A 20,363-nucleotide genomic window follows, 5' to 3' on the forward strand; every position below is an offset into this window, starting at 1 on the left:
TTGGCTTGGAGCCAATTTGATTCCCTCCCCCTTTTTCTTTTTCCTTTCTCCTCCTGCGATGAGGCTGCATTTTAATATTTTAATGTTTCAATATTTTAATGTTGTATTTTAATCTTGTTTTTAAGTTGTATTCATTCAACTTGTTTTTATTATTGCTTGTTAGCCGCCCTGAGCCCGGCCTTGGCTGGGGAGGGCGGGGTATAAATAAAAATTATTATTATTATTATTATTATTATTATTATTATTATTAATGCACCACGTTGGCTTTCCCTGATCTACAGGTTCCACAAACCCCATGCGGCCCGACCTCCGCCCCCCCCCCCAACAAATAAAAACTCTTGCTTGCCACCTTCCTCTCCCCATGGGCTTACCTCTCGGGGGCAGCCAGGTCGAGGGGAAGCGAAGTGAGCCCATTGGCGGTGAGATGGAGGGCTTTTAAGTGGGACAAAATTCCCAGGGCTCGGACGTCCTCAGGAGAAAGGTTGTTGTATGAGAGATCCAAGACCTGGAGCAGAGGCAAAGCAGGCAGTTCCATGGCTGGGGAAGAACCAGCGTCACCTCTAACCCAGCCACAGCAGGTACGAACGACACTGTGAGATGTTTTCATTGCCAATGGTTTTGGGGGTGAAATAAAAAAATTAAGGTCTTATATATAAAAGTACCAAGCAAACACGTACATAAATATATAAACCACATGTCTGAAGCAGCACAGGAAAACAGCCCTGAAGCCATTTTGGCTCCCAAACTGACCAAATGATTTCTTTGCAAGGTCAAGGAAAGTGGAAAAGCCTCCCTATTGTCTTTTCATTCACAAATCCTGTCTTAAGGGAATGTCTGCGTATGAATAGGGTGAGTCTGTGACCTGGCTCAGGAACTAAGTATTTGTCATTACAAAAGACTGGCCAGGCTCCCCAGGGTATCCAATCAAGTGACCATTAACAGGTAACCTGCCAGGTAGGAGGTAAACAACACATTCAGATTTCTGTTCTAGACCACCCTTTCTGTGATGTATGTATGATGTTTCTGGGGGGTGGTCTTGGACTCCAAGGCGGGGAATTTAAAACGTCTATATAAGGATGGGCACACCTTTGTTCAGGGTCCTCCTCCTTCTCCTGCAATGTGAAGGGGGCACCCTTTTGCAACAGTTCAACAAAAATCAGGCTTACTAGCTGCTTTGCTTCTCAATATTCTCTGGTTGGCCTCTGTTATTTTCTCCGACCAATGGAGAACCTGCAAAGGACTCTATACGGGCTCATGTGTCCTCCATAAGGGAAAAAAGGCAGGTTTTCGTTTATTGTTGTTGTTTAGTCGTTTAGTCGTGTCCAGCTCTTCGTGACCCCCTGGACCAGAGCACGCCAGGCACTCCTGTCTTCCACTGTCTCCCGTAGTTTAGTCAAACTCATGCTGGTAGCTTCGAGAACACTGTCCAACCATCTTGTCCTCTGTCGTCCCCTTCTCCTTGTGCCCTCCATCTTTCCCAACATCAGGGTCTTTTCCAGGGAGTCTTCTCTTCTCATGAGGTGGCCAAAGTCTTGGAGCCTCAGCTTCAGGATCTGTCCTTCCAGTGAGCACTCAGGCCTGATTTCCTTAAGAATGGAGAGGTTTGATCTTCTTGCAGTCCCTGGGACTCTCAAGAGTCTCCTCCAGCACCATAATTCGAAAGCATCCATTCTTCGGCGATCAGCCTTCTTTATGGTCCAGCTCTCACTTCCATACATCACTACTGGGAAAACCATCGCTTTGACTATATGGACCTTTGTTGGCAAGGTGATGTCTCTGCTTTTTAGGATGCTGTCTAGGTTTGTCATTCGTTTATTACAGGGGCCTGAATTAATGTGACAGGTTTTGCCATGGGTTACTTTTTTCGAGTCATTTGTTTAGATCCAATGGGATTGTCTTCTCTTTGCTTTCTCGTTTTCCCATCATGAGACCTCCAAAGGCAGGTGGGAGGGAGTGGAAGGAGGAATTAAACAATCACGTTGCAATGTCTCCTCCTCCCTGCTGTAACGAATGTCATAGTTTGTATGGGCCTAAAGATGGCTGAAGAACACCACAAAATAGATGTGATGTCTTTGAACTGCCAGTGAACTGTTTGTGAGCTGTGTTGTATAAGTGATAATGGAATGTAGGAAACATCACAATGTTTTGGCAAAAACAGTGTGTGCTAGGAACGGTACAGAACAGCACATACAGATGAACAACGAGGTGTATATATGGCAAATCCCTCCAGCCTAAGTTGTGAGCCAGACATTGACTGCGCTGTCGTCCGCCAATCGTGGCTCTTATTGAACCTGATCAATCCAGTGAAGAGTGGTGAGTATGAAAGGTGTACAAATGGATGTATGGTTGAGTGCATATTCCTTGTCTTAACATGTGAATTACTTGTTAATCAATAAAGCAATATTATAGAGAAAATCCAATATTGGTTGTCTGAGGTTTACTTGTGCCTTTCTAGAGTGTACTGGGTCTCATCTATGTTAAACACCTAAACAGATTAAAAAGAACCTAACTGGTCATTTCACAGGGACCTGAGAGTTTAAAAAAAGACAGGGACTCGTCAGAAAATTCCAGGCTACATACGTTACTCTCAACATGTACAGTGGTGCGAAAAACTCGCTAGACGAAAGGGTTTTCCGTCTTGCGAGTTCTTGCGAGTTCTTGCGAGTTTATTTCCTTTTTCTTAAAGCCGCTAAGCCGTTAATAGCTGCTAAGCCGCTAAGCCGCTAATAGCCGTGCTTCGCAAGACGAAAAAACCGCAAGACGAAGAGACTCGGCGAACGGATTAATTTCGTCTTGTGAGGCACCACTGTAAAACTGACATCCGGGGCACTTTTTGAAATTGAAAAGTCACTTTGGGGAGGGGGAATGTGAAGCAGAGAAGCAGATGAGGAGGAAGAGGGGGCTGACCCACTCTCTCCCGGTGGATTATTCCCCAGCCACCCCCGGCGAGGTTCCAAAGGCACATCTGCAGGGACACAGGAATGATCAAATGACTTTAATAGTGGCTGAATTTTTGAGTGCTGTCCACGTAGAAAGACTGGGCCATTACAAAGAGATTTAGTGGTTCTTAATTGATCGGTGATGTGGTAGTGTTGTATTGTATTATTTATGCAAATTGATTTCCTCTGGAGTTAAAGATCTGACTGGGACAAACCTTGTTGTGCTGAGCTCGTATTTTGCACAATTTGTATACAGTGTCTGATAATGTGTGGTTTGCTATGCCTAATAAAGGATATTTGATTGATTGATCTGCATGAACAGAGGAAGTGGCCTTATGAGGAGCCAGGCCATTGGTCCATCGAGTACAGTATAGCCTGCACTGACTGGCAGTGGCTCTCCAGGACTTCAGCACAGGGGCTCCAGACATCCCTGGAGATTGAAGCAAGGACCTTCTGTTACTGAGCTACAACCTCTTCCCTAAGTTAAGAATCCAAAGGGGAGCATAGGAAAGTGGTCAATCAACTCGGTATTTTTGACACTGATTGGCAGCAGCTCCCCAGTTTCAGGCAGGGAGCCCCTCCCAGTACTTCCTGGAGTTGACAAGGTGTAGTGATCAGGTGGGATTGCTATGAGGAATTATACCAAATATGGAGCAAGCCATCTGTGTCAGCAATGAAAGCATTGCGTTGACTGGGTTTAAGCCATTTTGATATGATTTTTGATCAATCCACGCCTCTGCATCGCTGTCCTATTTCTCTTGCAAGACAAGTCACGTACACAGCCCAGTCGCCAGTTGCTTCGCCAGGCATCCCGGGTCATAAAAGATAATAGGCAGTTTCTCTGATGTACCCTTCCTTGGTTTTGTTAATCTTAGGGCCTGGAAATAGTTTCACAGGAAGGTGATAAAGATCCCCTATCTCCTTGCCATCCTTCCTCTCATGTTTATTGCTTGCTTATGACTTCTGGGGTTGCTGAATGCTTTCCTCCTTTTTAGTCCTGTTTTATTTACCCTAGAAGTATGCATGCCTAAATTAGCTTTTGTAGTGTAACTTTGTCCCCACGTGGGGTTTTTTTGAAATGCTCAGAGGAAATCTGATTGGTTCTCACGAACACTGTGTAAAAAGTTCTTTTGTGAATAAAACGACCTGGGCTGAGGGGTGGAGAGGAATTATTATACCCACTCCTCCCAGAGTCTTGCTGGTTAAGCCTCTGGGTGTATTTTATTAATCAGAGTTCAATGCTTCCTTGCTTTGGGAACGCCACAACAAGGAATGGACGCAGCTCTTCCAGTGAGTTCCAGGCCGTTTCCCTACATGACACGAGAAGCTAGCCCCTTAAGCACTATAAGTCACCCCTCTGACTTACTTCCAAGTGTGGAAAGTCCCCGGCGTTGACTTTTAGATTCCTTAGGCCATTCAAGGAGAGTTCCAGTTCCCGGAGCCCAGGAAATGTACGGAAAGCGTCTGAATGGGTGATAAAAGGGGGGAAGTCAACATCAACCGAAAGAATCAGGGCAGCAGCGGCCGATTGTTTTGGATTACTGGGCACAAAGAATGTGGATGGTATAGCCACACACACCCCATTTAGGACTCCCCAGATGTGCATGTTCGTTTAGGCAACACTGAGTCTCCAAAAAAGGGAACCACACAAACACACTTTCTAAGCAATTGGAGGGCCAGCTCAAGGCATTTTGCCGCCCAAAGCAAAGGACAAGCCGGCTGAATCTCACTTCAACACTCGGAAAGGGGGCAGGTCCTCCAGCGTCCCTGAGGGCAGAAGTCTAGCTTACAGGAACGCCCTACCACCAGACGTCAAAGAGAACAACTACTACCAGACTTTTAGAAGACATCTGAAGGCAGCCCTGTTTAGGGAAGCTTTTAATGTTTGACGGACTACTGTATTTTAATATTTTGTTGGAAGCCGCCCAGAGTGGCTGAGGAAACCCAGCCAGATGGGCGGGGTATAAATAATAATAATAATAATAATAATAATAATAATAATAATAATAATTATTATTATTATTATTATTATTATTATTATTATTATTATTATTATTATTTGCATGGCAGGTCTATGGCACATGCTGCTCTGATCACCAGCTAGGGATGGGGGCAAAATTGGGTTCAGTTCATAATAATAATAATAATAATAATTTTCTTATTTATATCCCACCCAGCTGGCTGGGTTTCTCCAGCCATTTAAATCGAAATCGATCAAATTGGCAGTTTCCGAAACAAGACGAGAACTGTAACACAGCCATCCTTCAGAATGTGCCCTTCTCTGAACCAAACAATGCTTACCAAAATACATATATTGGGGGAAAGTGTGCATAAAAATGAGTATGTTAGTGAAAGCTATGTACAAATAAAACATAGGAATGGGCTTGCAAAAATGTGTACGTTGGTCAAAGCTGCATACAGAAAAGGACTTGTTAAGGTGAAATTCAAAGGAAAAGACTGGTTAATTTTCATGAGGATTAGGAAAAGAAGAGTTTGCCAATTGCTGTAGAAGTGTAAAGGACCATATTTAAGATTGGAAAAATGAGAAACCGAGAGATGCAAAATCGGACAGTTCCTTTCATCCCTATCTCCAACAGAGGAGGAATGGGGGTGGAGCGCCTGGTGTAATTTTTTTAATGGCTGTGGGTCATCGCCAGCAGGCCAGATTGGAGCCATCAAGGCCAAGAAACACAAGGTAATGTAGTGTTGTGAGTTTGTGGGGTGCCCGGACTACTCTTCTAGTTCCTGGACCACCACCCCCTTCCTGAGTGCCAGTCAACTGGATTTAGCACACTAACATTTGGGCGAAACCAGCTTCCCGTGTTCAGGAAATCACCTGGGAAAAGAAAAGAACTCATACTGAAACTCACCTACAGGTGGTACCTAACACCAAGGAAACTAGCGCTAATACACCCAGGAACCTCACCAAAATGCTGGAGAGGGTGCACCTCCACAGGCACATACCTCCACATGTGGTGGGAGTGTCCCAAAATCCAACTATTCTGGACGACAGCCATACAAGAAATATGTACAATAACTAAGCAAGTAATAGACACCACCCCAGAATTGGCCCTACTAAACATCTTCCAAGACAACAATGCCCATTTACACCACAAAGAACTCATAACCCACCTGCTCTCAGCAGCCAGAAATACCATAACCAGACACTGGAGAGACCTGTCAGGAGTAAGCATGGACCAATGGTACCAAATAGTATGGGAAACAGCCCTACAAGAAAAATTAACTAATAAACTGAAACTGACACGGGGACAAACAGAAGAAGACACCTTCACCCCGGTATGGCTCCCCTTTATCACACACACAGCCCAACAGGACAATGACAATAATCCACCAACAGCATACAAATCAATATGGCTAACCTGATCCAAAACACCCACCCACCTCACTCACACACGAAAACAAAAATCACCACAGCCAATCACAAGCAAACAATCACACCCTAGGCCAACCCCAACCTCTCTCACCACCAAAGGAACACAAGTGAACAACACAAACAACGCTGACACCAAACTCTACATACATTAAACATAATAGAAACACCGCCACCCGACCCCACCCCCATCCATCTTCCCTCTCTCCACCCCCCCTTTTCCTTCTCTCTTTCTTTTTTCTTCTCCCCCTAATGTCTCAACAAATGAAATGGATTTGTAAAAATGTTACATGAAAAAAACAAACAAAAAACGAGGCACTACACTTCTGTAAAACAAGAAAATCCCTAATAAAATATTTAAAAAAAAAAGGGGGATAAAACCATTAAGAAGGAAACGTCTGAAGCGGGTGGGACCCCTCCTCCAGCTCTGAGGAAGCCTAAATCTACATCCTAGTGCAAATTAATTGAAACAAAGCATGTTTTCTAAGAGAAGCTTCGTGATTGCCACATCGATCAGTCTGTCAAGCACCCACAAAAGATGTTTTGGTGATGCTTCTGTTATTATGGTGTCGGAAGCCTGCAGCCAATAGAAGGAATGATGCGCTTGCCACAATATATTGAGGTTCTATGAAAGAGAGTTATTCCAGAGCTGGAAAAGAGGTATCCTGACGGTACTGGGATATTGCAGCAGGACCTAGCCCCCTGTCACACATCGAAAGTGGTGAAGGAATTCAGGACAGAGCAACAAAAACAGGTACTTGATTGGCCAGGGAATTCCCCGGACGTAAATCCCATTGAGAATTTGTGGGCTGTATGCAAAAGTCGCCTCCGTTCTGTAGACTGTACGACTATGGAGAAGCTCATTCAAGCGCTGATTCAAGTGTGGTACATGGATCCGAAAATCAACAGTGACTGTTTGTAACTAGTACAGAAGACTCCATGCCGAAACGTGTTCAAATGCTGCTTAAAAATAGTGGATGTCATACTGAAATACTTTATTGTCACTGGTACAACTTGTATACAGTGAGATTACACGAGCACCCCTCACTCAGCTCTCTTAGTCTTAATTCCCCTCGTTTACTGACGCACACCCACCAAACCCGAAAGTCAGTTGCCCTGTTGTTATCTTTTCATTCAGCAGCCTAACAGCCCACAGACAGAAGCTGTTCTTTACCCTGTTGGGGCGACTAATCATGTTTCTATGTCTTCTGCCCGAGGGCAGGAGATCAAGAAAGTGCCGGCCAGGTTGTGAATCATCCCTGAGACTTTTCCTCACTCTCCTGAGGCAATGTTCTTCCGCGATGTCATCCAGCGGTTTCACGGGACAGCCCATAATATCTTGTGCTGTGTTCACCACCCTCTGTAGGCACTTCCTATCAGATGATGTCAAAAAGGATGTCCGTTACTAATGTACGTATATGTGAGCTTTGTACAATAAGCTACTAAGCTCATTGTTTTGTTTCAATTAATTTGCACAAGGAGGTACCCTAACAGCCGTTGTGCAGGCGCAGATGACAGCTGAATGAACGGGAGTTGCAGGAAGGCAGGAGAACCCAAAAAACCATGCATTTCAGGTGAAGACAGCCCCACCCCATTTTGATGCAAATATCTCTGTGTAAATGCGGAAAATGACCTCTCTGCCTTTCAAGCCACCCATGTTAACATGCCCACTGATTCTTTATCGCCCACCCAACAGCCCAATTAAAAATAACATGCCAATGCTGCAGCCCACAAACTGCCACGCATTCCTTACCCAACGTCAAGAGGTTTTCTGTGGCGTTGATATAGGCAACGCAGTCAAACTGCTCAAAATCTTCTTCTTTGGCCTGTAGAAGTGAAAAGGAAACAAGCTCCATCCACACAGAAGCGGGGCCAGAATGGTTAAGCTTGCTCTCAACTGCAGAGCAAACTGGAATCCTCTGACATTCATAACCATGGACGGACCCCAGCCCCCCAACTAAAGCAAAGGTAAAGGACCCCTGGACGGTTAAGGCCAGTCAAAGGCGACTATGGGGTTACGGCACTCATCTCGTTTTCAGGCCGAGGGAGCCGACATTTGTCCACAGACAGCTTTCCGGGTCATGTGGCCAGCAGGACTAAACCGCTTCTTGCACGACAGAACAGCATGACAGAAACCAGAGCGCATGGAAATGCTGTTTACCTTCCCGCCGCAGCGGTATCTATTTATCTACTTGCACTGGCGTGCTTTCGAACTGCTAGGTTGGCAGGAGCTGGGACAGAGCAACGGGAGCTCACCCAGTCGCGGGGATTCGAACCACAGACCTTCCAATCGGCAAGCCGAAGAGGCTCAGAGGTTTAGACTCCAGCGCCACCCACATCCCATAGAAGCCCCCCAACTAATGGTTGCATAGCAACATGACTTTCCAGCCTTGGGCCATGGCTATATTCAGCCAGTTAGGTGGGTTGCCGTTCCAACCCATTTCACCAGAGCTGCTGCTATCCTAGTACAACGCACACCAGAGTAAATTCACAAGGCAAGCCTCCTACTCACCATGACAAAATTTTGGTTACTGATGTCCACAGAGCATAAATGTGACGGGCTTTTCACATGGTGGAGCTTAATCTGCAAATAATAATAATAATAATAATAATAATAATAATAATAATAATATATTATTATTTGTACCCCGTCCATCTGACACTGGCAGCTTTCAACATAATATAAAAACACAACTAAGCATCAAGCATTAAAAACTTCCTGAAACTTCCTTATTTATGTATGCTACTACAGTGGCAAGTATGTTACTTGCCCAAAAATGGAAAGAAGAAGTCGCCCCAGCAAAGGAAGAATGGATACAAAAATTCAGGGAATATGCAGAAATGGCAAAACTTACTGGGAGAATAAGAAATCAAGATAACAAACTGTTTATAAAAGAATGGAAATGATTTATTGCATATTTACAAATAAATTGTAAACAGATAAAAACACTGGCAGAATTATTGTAATAACCTGCAGTTTCATAAGAGTATATATTTAAAGAAAATGAACAAATGAGAAAGTTAAGATAATTAGGATATGCAGAAGATATTAAAAATAAATGTAAGGAACCACAGAAAGAGGGGGAAGGAAGTCAAGTTTTGAAATGTCAAAATGATTGTAAAATCAGTGAAATGTATAAACTTGAAAAGTATAAATAAAAAAATTTAAAAAGGGGGGGGGGAGAAAAACTTCCTGATACAACAAGCCGGAGAACAGGGTTGTGGACACACACTGCCCAAGGAAGGCAGTGTGGCCTAGTGGCCAGGGTTTGGGACCAGAAATCTCACTGGGCGACCTTGGGCCAGTCACCAGCCACCTCAAAGGATGATGGGGAGAGCCATGAAGCCCCCTTTGAGCTCTTGGGAGGAAAGGTGGGATTTAAATGCAGCAATACAGAAAAAAGAAAAATGCAAAATCCTCTACCAAGGAAAGCCAAGATCTGGGCCTCTTCTAATGATGCTTGAGTTTTTCATGCTCTCAACCACCCCCAAATGGTACAACTAAAATGATCAAAGAGCTGAAGAGCCTGCCCTAAGAGGAAAGGGGGAGGGGGAAGAAAAAGATGACAAAGGCAGGGAGGAACAAACTTTATGGAGGGTGTGACAAGAGCAGTGTGGGAAGCTTTTTCTTTCTCGTATCATGGGAACTCAAGGCAACTCCCTGGAAGAGGCTGGAAGCAAGACTGACCAAAACCAAGGTGGTTCTTCGCACAGTCCACAAATAACAACACTTTGGAGGTCCCGAGCCTCAAGGAGGTTAGATTGGTCTCAACTAGGGCCAGGGCCTTTTCAGCCCTGGCCCCGACGTGGCGGAACGCTCTGTCACAAGAGACCAGGGCCCTGTGGGACTTGACATCTTTCCGCAGGGCCTGCAAGACAAAGCTGTTCCGCCTGGCCTTTGGTTTGGACTCAGTCTGACCCTTCTGTTTCCTTCCCCTTACGGTTTTGATTTATGGGCTACTATTAAAATGAGGCTGCATTTTAAATTGCATTATAACCTGTATTTTAAATTGGGGTTGTTGTCCCCCCCCCTCTTTTCCCCTATTATGTTTTTACTGTGATTTTATATTATTTGTGTTAGCTGCCCTGAGCCCGGCTCTGGCCGGGGTATAAATAAAATTTATTACTACTACTACTACTAATAATAATAATAATATTACTGTGGAACTCACAGCTACAAGATGCATCTAACTTGTAGCACCTGCCCCCCCCTCCCATTGTTGGACTCCAGCTCTCACTAGCATGGCCAATGGTCAGGTGTGATGGCAGTTCAGTTATAGCCCAAAGCACCGGGAGCGGGCAACAGCTTGGGGAAGGTTTGCCTTCAAGAGCTGCTGCCAGTCAGAGTAGGTAGGACCCAGGAGAGAAAAGGTCCAACTCTCCCTAAGCCAGCTTTGAACTTTATTCAAGCTGAACAAGCAGGTCAATTGTGTGTCCAGGGCAGCTGTCTTCCAGCTTCTTCTGCTGCGCAGACTTAGACCCTCCCTGCCTGCAGACTGCCTCGCCAGAGTGGTGCATGCTCTGGTTATCTCCCGCTTGGACTACTGCAATGCGCTCGATGTGGGGCTACCTTTGAAGGTGACCCAGAAACTACAACTAATCCAGAATGCGGCAGCTATGCTGCTGACTGGGAGCAGCCGTTGAGACCATATAACACCGCTCCTAAAAGACCTACACTGGCTCCCAGTACATTTCCGAGCACAATTCAAAGTGTTGGTGCTGACCTTTAAAGCCCTAAACGGCCTCGGTCCTGATGGAGCATCTCCACCCCCATCGTTCTGCCCGGACACTGAGGTCCAGCTCCAAAGGCCTTCTGACGGTTCCCTCGCTGTGAGAAGCCAAGCTACAGGGAATCAGGCAGAGGGCCTTGTCGGTAGTGGCGCCTGCCCTGTGGAACGCCCTCCCACCAGATGTCAAAGAGAAAAATAACTACCAAACTTTTAGAAGACATCTGAAGGCAGCCCTGTTTAGGGAAGCTTTTAATGTTTAATAGGTTGTTGTATTTTAGTGCTGTGTTGGAAACCGCCCAGAGTGGCTGGGGAAACCCAGCCAGATGAGCGGGGTATAAATAATAAATTATTATTATTATTAACGTGTTTGTGTGAGGATTGGCATGAGTCTCAAGCTGTACGGTCTCTTCCTTGAAGTCACTCTGCATGCACAACAGAAAAGCAACAGTACCCCAATCGTACTCACCAGCTGTGCGCCATCGAGAGTTTTGTTGTCCAGAAGCCTGTAAGCCCCACTTGCCGTTTCTGGTCTTCTCAGTCTAACCTGGGGGGCTTTTGTCCCAAAAAGCAACTCGATCTTGGTCTTCTCCGCTGTCCGGCGGGCCACTTGCCAGTGGCCAGCCCCTGAGGAGCCACGACAGAAAACGGCCAGCATCAAATCAGGAGAAAGTGCACTGTGGATTTGCCACACGTGGCCTCATTCATTTATTCCTATTCATTTCATAAAATTTCTACACCGCTCCATGTGAACTTCGGTATATAAACAGCTCTGACCTGGTCGCTCCAGCCGCATGGCTTCAACCACCCTCTTTTGTTTCAGACCTAAATGGAGCCTGTTTTTCTACACCAATAGTTCAGAAACTTCTACCGTTTGTAACTAAGCAATGTTTTAAACTGCCTGTGCACCTTGTCTGACTGCTGCATGGAAAACCACATGAATCTGACCTTTGAAGAGCTTTGTAAGTAAACCATGACTTACCGAATGTGTGGTCTATCTCGGTGCTGGGGAAGTGGGAAACCTTGGAAAGAGCTTTGAGAAGGGGACACTTTAGGACTTACTGGAAGGGCACATTCTAAAGCTTTTCGGTGCTGCATGTTTTGCAGTGTTAAATCTCTGCTGGGGTTCCCTCACAAAAGAGTACTTGCCCCAAACTTGGCTTCCAGGAATCTAAAACAGGAACACTATGCACCAGCTTAGCCTTGCCTGCTACTGGATTGCCTGCCTGCACCGAATCTGACCACGGACGGCTCTGACCTTGCCTCTTGCCTCACTCTTGTTGTGGTCTGTCCTAGCCTGGACCCAGACCATGATCAGGCCCTGGATGTTACCCTATTGGTGTTGCTTGTGTTGAGTCCTGTGTTTACCCAGGAGCCCAGGGAGAACAGGACATCTACAGGACATCTGCTGCTCTCCCTATTCCTGCCTCTAGCCTCACCCACCACTGGGGTGCAGCACCCAGGTTGCCCTTGAGGTGGGGGAAGACCTAAGAGGGAGCCCTATTGATCTCCAGGAAATTTATTTCCACATTATCAACGTCGGGATGGGTTACCTTCCTCGTATCTGGACCGCAAAAGGCTCCGGGCCGGAAAGCAGTTGGTGGGGCAGCAGTTTCCATCGTCCAGTTTATACATTCCTTTGGTAGCCATGTTGTCATTCTAGCACCTAAAGGCAGCAGAGAAAGCGATGAAAGATTTCCTAGAACAGCAAGGCTCTCGAGGCTAAATCAATGGGTTTTTTTAAGCACCCTAGGAAAACAGAACTGAGTCAGAAAACCTTATACTGAGTCACACCTCTCCTACACCAGCTCCTACACCAGCTCCTACACCCACCTCTCCTACACCTCTCCTACACCAGCAGACTCTCCAAGCGTCGCTATTTTCCAGGGACAGTCCCAGATTTACAGAAGCCGTCCCAGTTTCTGATTCGATCCTGGAATGTCCCGCTTTCCCTTAGGATGTCCCTATTTTCATGACCGGCTTGTCCCATTGATTTCAATAGGTCTAATCGAAGCACAATGAATAAGTCTGGATCCAACCCAACATGTTTATATACATGTTGGGTTGGATCCAGGTTCTCTTTTTATTTAGATGTTTGATGATATTTTAAAGCCTGTTTGGATTTTGTAATGGCCATTAGCTACGCAAAAGGATGACCGATGGGCTGATGCCGTTTTCTTTGTTTGGATAATCTATATACTGCTTAGCTACAACTGTCTCAGGGAGTGCTGACAATATTGCTCTGGGTGGGCCAAAGATTGGGCTCGTGTCATGAAGCTGCCTGCATCAGATCACTGGTCGATTGAATCCAGGACTGTCTGCTGTGACAGCTCACTAGGGCTGGGAGATACCTGGTTTTCAACATCACAATATATCACGATGACTGAAATAAGGATGGAACTACGTAGAGGCGAACAGTAGGGTGATATCTGGTTTTCAACTTCATGGTATGCAGTGGTACCTTGGGTTATATATGCCTCAGGTTACATACGCTTCAGGTTACATACACTTCAGGGTACAGACTCCGCTAACCCAGAAATAGTGCTTCAGGTTAAGAACTTTGCTTCGGGATGAGAACAGAAATTGTGCAGCGGCGGTGCGGCAGCAGCAGGAGGCCCCATTAGCTAAAGTGGTGCTTCAGGTTAAGAAGAGTTTCAGGTTTAGAACAGACCTCCAGAATGAATTAAGTTCTTAACCCGAGGTACCACTGTATCACCATCTAAACATTGTGATATACTGATATATCACAATGTCTGAAATAAGGATGGAGCTGGTTTTCAACTTTGTGATATATCACTAGCTGAACATTGCTATATCCTGATATATCACTGTCTGAAATAAGGATGGCGCCATGTAGAGCCATTGGCTGGCTTCATGGTTTTTCCCACATTCCGATTTTGCATACCACGCATACACACACATATCATGATTCATGATATATTCTCAGGTCAAGAATTATGAAACCGACATCACGATATGGATTTCAAACCGGTTTGGGATGCTATATCAATACATTGACCAGCCCCACTGCCCAAAGCCTTTCCCAGCCCTGATGCCCGAGACCCTTCTTCTAAACGGGAGGTGCCAGGGATCTGCCACTCAGCTGCAGACCCTCAAACTCACAAGTGCGAGAAAATGTGCATGGCATTGATCGAATCTTTAGGGGCCTGGCAAAGTGTGCACGTACTCGGGGTCCTCACGTTTGCATGATTCCCTTCTCCGAGGAACGCAGGGTACAGATGGAGCTATGTCATTCTTTCCTCTCAAACAGTCGCAAGCCCTTATGATGGGGCTTGTGTAGAGATCAATAGAGGTGTAATATTCTGCTTCCAGCCACAAGGACTGTTCTGTTTCCAGTATCGGAGGCCATATGTTGTTGAATCCCAGTTGCTTGGAATCGCAAGTGGGGAGAGGTCCATTGTACCCAGTTCCTATTGGTGCCGCTGTGGTCTAAACCACTGAGCCTCTTGGGCTTGCTGATCAGAAGGTTGGCGGTTTGAATCCGCGCAACGGAGTGAGCTCCCATTGCTCAGTTCCTGCTCCTGCCAACCTAGCAGTTTGAAAGCACACCAGTGCAAGTAGATAAATAGGTACCACTGTGACGGGAAGGTAAACAGCATTTCCGTGGACCCTGGCACTCATCTCGGTCCTCTGTGCACCAGAAGCGGTTTAATCATGATGACATGACCCGGAAAGCTGTCTGTGGACAAATGCCGGCTCAGGCGGGCCAGGGCAGAAAGAGAATGACTTGCTCCAGGGCAGCCAGGGAACTGCATGTCTGAGCAGGGGTTTGAGGCCAGGCCTTCCAAATTCAAGTCCAATGCTCCATTCAGCTATCCCACACGGGGCTTTGTCTACTGCCGGTCGTTCCAAAAATTTCATTAGAATGCAAGAAGAGGCTGCTGGATCAGGCCAATGGCCCATCGAGTGCAACATCCTGTCCTCCCAGTCAGATACTTACTGGGAAGACCACCAGTAGGGTAAAAAGGTAAAGGACCCCTGGACGGTTAAGTCCAGTCAAAGGTGACTATGGGGTTGCGGCGCTCATCTTGCTTCAGGCCAAGGGAGTCGGCGCTTGTCCACAGACAGCTTTCCGGGTTATGTGGTCAGCATGACTAAACCGCTTCTGGTGCACGGAGAACCGTGACGAGTGCCAGGGTGCATGGAAATGCTATTTACCTTCCCATCACAGTGGTATCTATTTATCTACTTGTACTGGGGTGCTTTTGAACTGCTAGGTTGGCAGAAGCTGGGATAGAGGAACGGGAGCTCACTCCGTTGCGCGGATTCAAACCGCCGACCTTCTGATCAGCAAGCCCAAGAGGCTCGGTGGTTTAGACCACAGCGGGACCAGTAGGAACTGGGTACAATGGACTTTTCCCCACTTGCGATTCCAAGCAACTGGGATTCAACAACATATGGCCTCTGGTACTGGAAACAGAACAGTCCTTGTGGCCGGAAGCAGAATATTACACCTCTATTGACCTCTACACAAGCCCCATCATAAGGGCTTGCGACTTCTATGTACTGCTGCTGCTCTAAGTAAACCAGTGTGATGTCTTTGCTGAGCAAAGCAGCCTTGCTTCTGTGACACAACACAAAGGCCCCCTTCCCGCCAGCCCCCTCTGCAGAGGGGCAGAGCCCAGCAAGCACCATGGCATCGCGGCAGTGAGGATGGTCAGCGATGCGGGTGACACATGGGGACGTGAGGGTTAACATCAAGCTGCAGCCATGTTGCGACGTTCCCAGAGAACGCCTACAAGAAAAGACCTCCTCTTCGCCGCTGCCTTCCACCAGCAACAGAACGAGGAGGAACCATGGCAGGGGACGTGAGGTATAGCCAGGAGCGTCGTAAAGTTCAGCCTCGTTTGTTTAGAAGTCGCGGGCTGACCCCCAGAAATCACGTCTTGCCTTAATGGTTTGGGTTTTAACAGATTAGCACCCCATCTTTTCCCGAAGGAACAACGGTGGTATGCTGAAGGCTCATCCCCTTCCATATGCCCCTGTGTGAGAGCCAGTGTGGTGTAGTGGTTACAGAGTCAGACTAAGACCTGGGAGACCAGGGTTCGAATCTCCACTCGGCCATGATGAAGCTCGCTGGGTGTGTGACCTCGGGCCAGTCACTGCCTCTCACCTGAACCTACCTTACAGCATGTTTTGTGGGGATTAACTGAGGAGGGAGAGAGTCTCGTATGCCATCTAGAGGTCATTAAAGGGGAGGGGGAAGGAGGGATATAAATACAATATATAATAAAATATATACGGGGTCCTCGCCGCGGGATCACATTCACCATACCAGCTGCATTGGCTCCTGGTGGAGTGAAGGATCAGGTTTAAGGTGCTGGTTTTAACCTTTAAAGCCCTATGCAGCCTAGGACCCTCGTACCTATGGGACCGCCTCTCCTGGTATGTCCCACAGAGGACCTTACGGTCTTCAGATAAAAACATATTGGAGATCCCGGGCCACAGGGAGGTTAGGCTGGCCTCAACCAGAGCCAGGGCTTTTTCGGCTGTGGCCCCAATCTGGTGGAACGCTTTGTCACAAGAGACTAGGGCCCTGCGGGACTTGACATCTTTCCGCAGGGCCTGAAAGACAGAGCTGTTCCACCAGCCAAGGCACAGTCTGACCCCCTCCTTCTGTAAACCTCATAGAACTCTAGCCCAATGGTTGTCATTAATTTGATTCTGAATTGATTTTAGAATGAATTGATTTTAGAATGCATTTCAATTAATTGACTGTGATTTTATGTAAATTGTGCTATTTTTGCTGTTGATAGCCGCTCTGAGCCCAGCTTTGGCTGGGGAGGGCGGGATATAAATAAATTATTATTATTATTATTATTATTATTATTATTATTATTATTATGGCAGGGACAGGCAGAGGACTGTTCCAGATTTCGTACCTTAAGAAATGCTGTAGGAATCTTCACATAAAATCCCGTTCCTTAAACTTCACACCACAGCTTTAGTGTTGGAAACAGAGTTCAGGAGCTGGAGGCTGCACAGACAGGAGCAGAGCTGATTCTCGATAACTGGGGTCAAAGCAGGCCAGGATCAGTGTTTCTGCAGGACACGCTGCGACTTCCTCCCGTTGTAAATCAATGGTTGCTATTCATTCCTTGAAAGAAAAGCAATGGTCTGCTCTCGGAGACAGCATTATGCCCTCCATGCTGGATCCTTAAATGCAGGGATTTATTTTTTAGCATATAATGGGGGGCAGGAAGAGGAAGGGCCGTAGCTCAGGGGCCCAGCAACGGCTTTGCCTGCAGAAATCTATCCACAATGGCATCTGCTTCCTATGTATGTTTTTTCAAGATTAGGGCTCTGTTTATTTATTTACTTATTGCATTTACATCCCACATTTTTCTCCAAGGAGAAAATGCTTCTCCCACTCATCATTTAATTCCCACAACAACCCTTCAGGGTAGGGTAGGCTGAGAGGCAGTGAGCTTCGTGGCCACGTAGGGCTTTGAACCCCCGTTTCCCAGGTCAAAGTATGATACTCTAACCACTACACCACACTACTTCAAGCATGGGATACTTGAACACTTTGCCCCTGCCCTCCCCCTCCAGTCCTGATTACAGTGGACACTCGGGTTGCGAACATGATCCGTGCGGGAAGCACGTTCGCAACCTGCAGCACCGCATCTGCGCCCGCGCAGGTCGCGATTCGGTGCTTCTGCACATCACAAAGTGCAATTTAGCGCTTCTGCGCATGCGCAGAAATCTGAAAGTAACCTGTTCCGGTACTTCTGGGTTCGGCGCAGTGCGCAACCCAAAACCACGCAACCCGAAGCGTCTGTAACCCAAGGTATGACTGTATTATTATTTTTCAGCAACCTGCACAGGGAAAATGCAGCCTCTCCCATTTGCTTCAGTTGCAATCAGCCAGGCACCCCTTCCTCCTTCCTTCTCACTTGCTCTCACACAATCATAGGATCGTAGTTGGAAGGGACCTTGGGGGTCATCTGGTCCAACCCCCTGCAATGCAGGAATCTTCTGCCCAACAAGGGGCTCAAACCCATGACCCTCTTTGTGCTCTGTGGACTGAGCTACCCACACCTCTCCAACTACTATTCTACCTTCCAGGCACCCCACCCCACAGCTGCCATGAGGACTGGAATTTTGCAAGCTTACAATCCTTGCCTTTCCATCTCACACACCCTCCAGTGTCCTAGAGTATGATCCCAGCCCCTTCCCTTATCCCATTTTATCTTCTCAGCAACCCTGCGAAGTAGTGCCTGGGGCTGCTGAGAAAGAAACAGAAAGAGAGAAATATAGATATGACTGGCCCATTTTATCTTCACACTGTAAGGCTGCCACCTGTCCTGCACAATACAGGATTGTCACATATTTCGATGTAAAATACTATGTCCTGTACTTCTCTCTCTCTCTCTGCCAAGTTAAGGATCCTCTCCAAATGCATGTGCTTGAAAGGATGTGCAAAAGGTCATGTATTTAAGTTCTGGGTAGCCAAGCGCAGGCAGATTTACACATTCGTGTGTGTGTGTGTGTGTGTGTGTGTGAGATAAATTCCAGAGGGGCCACCCTGTTGCCTGCAATAGATTGTACTTGATTGCTTTGAAGTCACTTCAGCACCAGGTGGGGAACCCCCCCCCCCCATGGGTGTAGCCAGGGGGGAGCGGGGGGGGGCAGCTGCCCCCACCTAAATCAAGTAAATAAATAAAAAGATTTAACTAAAAGTAGAAATTGTAGAAAGATTTTGACAGATTTTTCTGAGCCCTTGGGGTCAAAAGAAAGTAATTTAAAACAACTCTTGCTGAGACATTTCATTCTGAATCTGCTAGCTATGCCCATGGTCCTGTCCTGTATTTTCCCAGAACAAAGGTGACAACACTGCTTCGCAGCCACCCAGTGCCTGGGGCTGCTGAGAAAGAAATAGAAAGAGAGAGACAGAGAAAGATAGATAGATATAGACAGATGAGAGAATGACTGGCCTGTTGTATCTTCACAGCAACCCTGTGAGGTAGTGTCTTGGGCTGCTGAGAAATGGAAACAGAAAAGAAGAGAGAGAAATATATATATGGCTGGCCCGTTTTATTTCCACAGCACCCTGCGAGGTGGTCTGCTGTGAAAGAAATAGAAAGATAGATAGATAGATAGATAGATAGATACGGAGATAGATAGATAGATATGGCTGGCCCATTTTGTCTTCACAGCACCCCTGCGAGGTAGTCCTTTGGGTTGCTGATAAAGAAATGGAAATATATATAATAGATATATAGATATGGCTGGCCCATTTTATTTCCACAGCACCCCTGCAAGGTAGTTCCTTGGGCTGCCAAGAAAGAAATAGAAATAGAAAACATAGTCATAGACATGGAAATAGATAGATAGATAGATAGATAGATAGATAGATAGATAGATAGATAGATATGGCTGGCTCATTTTGTCTTCACAGCACTCCTGTGAGGTAGTCCATTGGGTTGCTGATAAAGAAATAGAAATATAGATAGATAATAGATATATAGATACAGAAATAGATAGATAGATAGATATGGCTGGCCCATTTTGTCTTCACAGCACCCCTATGAGGTAGTACCTTGGGCTGCTAAGAAAGAAATAGTAATAGAAAACATAGTCATAGACATGGGAATAGATGAATAGATAGATAGATAGATAGATAGATAGATAGATAGATAGATAGATATGGCTGGCTCATTTTGTCTTCACAGCATTCCTGTGAGGTAGTCCCTTGGACTGCTGAGGAAGAATGAGAGAAAGCAGCATCTCTTCCTGGTCCCCAACACGCCCCGCCAGCCATCTTCACAGCTGAGGGGGGTTGAGGGCAGGCCTGGGGCTCTGCACCCTGAGCCCGACCCCCTCACCTGTCCGGGGTCACCTGTCCAGGTGTGAGGCAGCATTGGGGTGGGGGGAAGCCATAGAGGCCGAAGACCTCCAAGGGCTAGAAAGGCGGGGACAGAAAGAGAGAAAGAGGGGGGGGGGTTGTTTTCATTCTCTACCACGCTTTACCTGGCCTTTGCCCCGCAGCAGTCAGGCTACTCCGCCCCCTCCGGAGCAAGACCACCCCCCACCCCCCGCTCGCCTTCTTTCCCTTCCCCCCTTTACGAGGAGGCCCCGGTTCCCATGTCCTCGCCCGGCCACGCGGTTGCCACGGTAACGAGGAAGCCGGAAGCCGGGGGGGGGAACTACGCCTCCCAGAATGCCACGCGGGGCGGCGGCGAAGGAGAATCCGGGCCATTGTCGCGCTTAGTTCTTCCCAGAATTCCACAGTCCATTTTAAAAAACAACAGGCAAACCCTCCAATGCGCAGGCGCGCACGCG

General features: G+C 46.8%; 1 protein-coding gene across 6 annotated transcripts in view; it reads right to left on the reverse strand.

Moving 5' to 3' along the window:
* The window catches only part of XRRA1 (X-ray radiation resistance associated 1), a 38,901-nt gene extending 18,644 nt beyond the window's left edge, over nucleotides 1-20,257 (reverse strand). The window contains exons 1-8 of one of the 6 annotated variants that reach the window (XR_013392493.1): nucleotides 20,052-20,254; nucleotides 16,961-17,175; nucleotides 12,611-12,723; nucleotides 11,527-11,684; nucleotides 8,843-8,914; nucleotides 8,084-8,156; nucleotides 4,306-4,403; nucleotides 372-505 (exon numbers count right to left, since the gene is read on the reverse strand). Coding sequence is in view for 4 of the 6 variants with exons in the window: in XM_028725825.2 (XP_028581658.2) it covers nucleotides 372-505; nucleotides 4,306-4,403; nucleotides 8,084-8,156; nucleotides 8,843-8,914; nucleotides 11,527-11,684; nucleotides 12,611-12,707 (632 nt within the window). In the remaining 2 variants the exon portion in view is untranslated. Of the gene's footprint in view, nucleotides 1-371; nucleotides 506-4,305; nucleotides 4,404-8,083; nucleotides 8,157-8,842; nucleotides 8,915-11,526; nucleotides 11,685-12,610; nucleotides 12,724-16,960; nucleotides 17,176-20,051 lie in introns of all 6 variants that reach the window. The other 5 variants (XR_013392494.1, XM_028725825.2, XM_028725823.2 and 2 more) reach the window with 5 other exon arrangements.
* Between the last annotated feature and the right edge of the window lie 106 nt (nucleotides 20,258-20,363).

This window comes from Podarcis muralis, chromosome 4, assembly GCF_964188315.1.
Source record: "Podarcis muralis chromosome 4, rPodMur119.hap1.1, whole genome shotgun sequence".
NCBI lineage: Eukaryota > Metazoa > Chordata > Lepidosauria > Squamata > Lacertidae > Podarcis > Podarcis muralis.